Raw genomic sequence first — 2,671 nt, 5'->3', positions numbered from 1 at the left:
AAAGTCGATTTTTATCGATTTTATCGATTCGTTGTTGCAGCCCTAGTTCATACGCCTCTAAACGCCACCTTCACTCACCTCTGACGTCCAAACAGATATCCCAGCATTCCCCCTGTCCCCATCCCAGTCCAGAAGCCCCCGCCTGTGCCCGGACCGGCGCGGCCTCCTGGGTACCGTTGTCCGTTAGTGTAATCGCTATGGAAACCGTATCCTGGACTGGATCCTGGAGAGTCTGAGCAGGAGACATAGAGGAGGCAGATGTTAGGAGGACAGACTTTATCCAGCGGGGTTCTGCTTCTGCTCACATACCTGTGTAGTCAGGCTTGAAGCCAGGAGGGGGGGGTCCTCCCATGCTGTGGGGATGGTTCCCCTGAGGGTAGCCTGCCTGCCCCCCACCGGGCCCAAACTGGGCGCCGTCCCCGCTGAGGAACAGCTTGTAGACGCCATAAGCTAATAGAAGAAGCACAGCCACCACCAACAGGCCGCCTGATGACTCGCTGTCTGAGTGGTGCTGGTTCTGGTTGTGGTGCTGGTTGTGGTGCTGGTTCTGGTACTGGTTATGGTTCTGGTGCCGCTTGTTTCCAAAAAAACTGCTGAAGAAAGTAGAGGCCAGACCTCCAAGTCCTGGTGGGGGAGCAGGACGAGAGAAGAGCTGAATGTTTGCGTTCAGTGAAATATTTCGGCTTCATTCTGCCTTCCTCTTACCCCCCCACTCCTTAAACCCCCCATGGGAGCCCGCGCTGCCTGGACTTCTCCTCTGGCCCTCCTGGGTCAGCTCCAGGGTGAACTCCAGTCCACAGGAGCCCTTCAGGATGTAGTCATCAGAGGGGTGGTTGTATCCCTCGCAGCTCACCTCGATACGGCCGAACCTGTAGGCGTTGTCCAGGTCCGCCTTACACTCCCACTGAGACGAACAAAGCAGAAACACTCAGAACCATCTAGAATAAAATATCCAACCAGAGGCTGAGCGAAGCCTGCAGCAGACCGGGGCCAGTCAGCGCTGAGGGGCCCCACTCCTCATTTTATTACGGTTTCCATTTCAATACACGTCCCTGACAAAACAACACACTGCAAAAAAACTGCATTCTACATTAGTCTTTTTTTCTTACAATAAGTGGATTATTTCTTGAATTGAAGAGGTAATTAAAACACTTTACCAATGGAGCAAGACCATTTACATTTATAATAAGAAAAAAAAAAATCAACTGCATCAAATCATCTTATTTACCTGCTCAAATTAAAGGTAAATACACTTAATTTTTGCTCATTTCTAGATCATTTTGCTTTGTAAAATAGACATTTTTAAAAAAAATGTATTCAAAAACTTGGTGTGTTTTCTCAAATTTGATATTTTTTCCAATAAGAATTATAATACAAAATATTTTTTTCTTTATTATAAAGTTTATTTTTTCAAATTTCTCTTTTCCAGATTGAGTTTCACTAATTTAAATCACTTTTTCTATTTCGTTTCACTTCATTCCTGTGGAGTCAGGGATATACAATGGAAACATTTTCTAGAAATAAGAAAAAATGTCTCAAATTAAGTGTATTTACCCTTAATTTGAGTAGGTAAATGGGATGATTTGCCAATGGAATGAGTATTTTTAATGTTGAAATAAGATATTTAGATAAAATTCACTTGAAATAAGACAATGCAATTGTGTTTTCTTATTTTAAATGTAAATTGTCTTGTTCCATTGGCAAAATGTCTCTTTTATTTTCTCAATTCAAGAACAAATTCACTTACTTTAAGAAAAAATGACTTATCTAGAATTAGATTTTTTCCAGTGTGGACGTATTTCTATCAATCTGCTGGACGTTGACCTGATGTAGAGCTACTAAATGCTCCAGATAAACCAAAGAGCACTGACACAGCACCCTAGCATAACGCTGCCACCACCATACCTAACAGTGGGTCCAATCTGTGGCTAAATTTGGCTGAATTTTGAGTTTGAAAACCTTAATAATCCAGATGGTTGCCATGGCCACCCTCCCTCCCAGTCCTCCTTACCTGAACGTCCACGCCGTCCCAGCCTTTGTTTACACACTGAACCACCTCAGGGATGAAGGCATGGCAGCCTGCAGAGCCGCCCACACACTTCAGCTGAGGGACTGGGCTGGAGCGCCGCGCTGTGGTGTAGCGGTTCCTGTAGAGGGTCAGAGCCTGGACGTCCCTCAGCAGCACGCTGTCTGCAGGGGTCATGAAGAGGAGACAGGGTTCATTTTTAGCTTTCACTGATAAAAACCTCACTGCTGAAGGCCTGGATGACATCATCTGTTCAATTCACGTATCGATTCATGGGTTTGATTTAATGTCAGAATCAATGTTCACATAAAAACACCACTAACAAACACAATAGGATGTAAAACAGAAAGAAACTAGACTGATGTTTAAATGATTAGAGGAATAGTAAACACCTTCAATGGAACAGTTGGTGAATGAATGATGTGTTTCTGTGAAACATTAAAGTTAATGTTCTTATAGCTGATCCTTTAGTGTTCATCCTAACCCCACCTGGAGTCAGGCTGAGTGGGCGGTCCTTACAGGCTTCCGTATTTCAGGCTTTTAACATGTTGTTGCAGCAGATTAGTGAAACATCGATAGATTTGTAGATATTTGGCAGAAAACACTTCTGCATGAGGAGTGTTGGTGTAAAAATAAAAACAAACC

The 2,671-nt window shown here is 43.9% G+C and overlaps 1 protein-coding gene across 1 annotated transcript; it reads right to left on the bottom strand.

Moving 5' to 3' along the window:
* Positions 1–69: 69 nt before the first annotated feature.
* LOC107081123 (store-operated calcium entry-associated regulatory factor-like) lies at positions 70–2,233 on the bottom strand. Its single transcript, XM_015369332.1, has 4 exons — positions 2,012–2,233; positions 706–904; positions 310–624; positions 70–232 (listed from the first exon to the last, which is right to left on the bottom strand). The coding sequence occupies exons 1-4, from the start codon at positions 2,201–2,203 to the stop codon at positions 75–77; spliced, it is 864 nt and encodes a 287-aa protein (XP_015224818.1). The 5' UTR covers positions 2,204–2,233; the 3' UTR covers positions 70–74.
* Between the last annotated feature and the right edge of the window lie 438 nt (positions 2,234–2,671).

The sequence above is a fragment of the Cyprinodon variegatus genome, unplaced genomic scaffold, assembly GCF_000732505.1.
Source record: "Cyprinodon variegatus isolate N-32 unplaced genomic scaffold, C_variegatus-1.0 Scaffold2994, whole genome shotgun sequence".
Taxonomy (NCBI): Eukaryota; Metazoa; Chordata; class Actinopteri; order Cyprinodontiformes; family Cyprinodontidae; genus Cyprinodon; species Cyprinodon variegatus.
The sequence above is the reverse complement of the archived record's forward strand: the minus strand, read 5'-3'. Positions and strand labels throughout refer to the sequence as shown.

Coding starts and splice junctions, on each gene's coding strand:
- LOC107081123 (XM_015369332.1), bottom strand. CDS start 2,203: ATGACCCCTGCAGACAGCGTGCTGCTGAGGGACGTCCAGGCTCTGACC. Junction 905..2,011: donor GGGACGGCGTGGACGTTCAG/GTAAGGAGGACT, acceptor TGTTCGTCTCAG/TGGGAGTGTAAGGCGGACCT. Junction 625..705: donor GGGGTTTAAGGAGTGGGGGG/GTAAGAGGAAGG, acceptor CTCCCCCACCAG/GACTTGGAGGTCTGGCCTCT.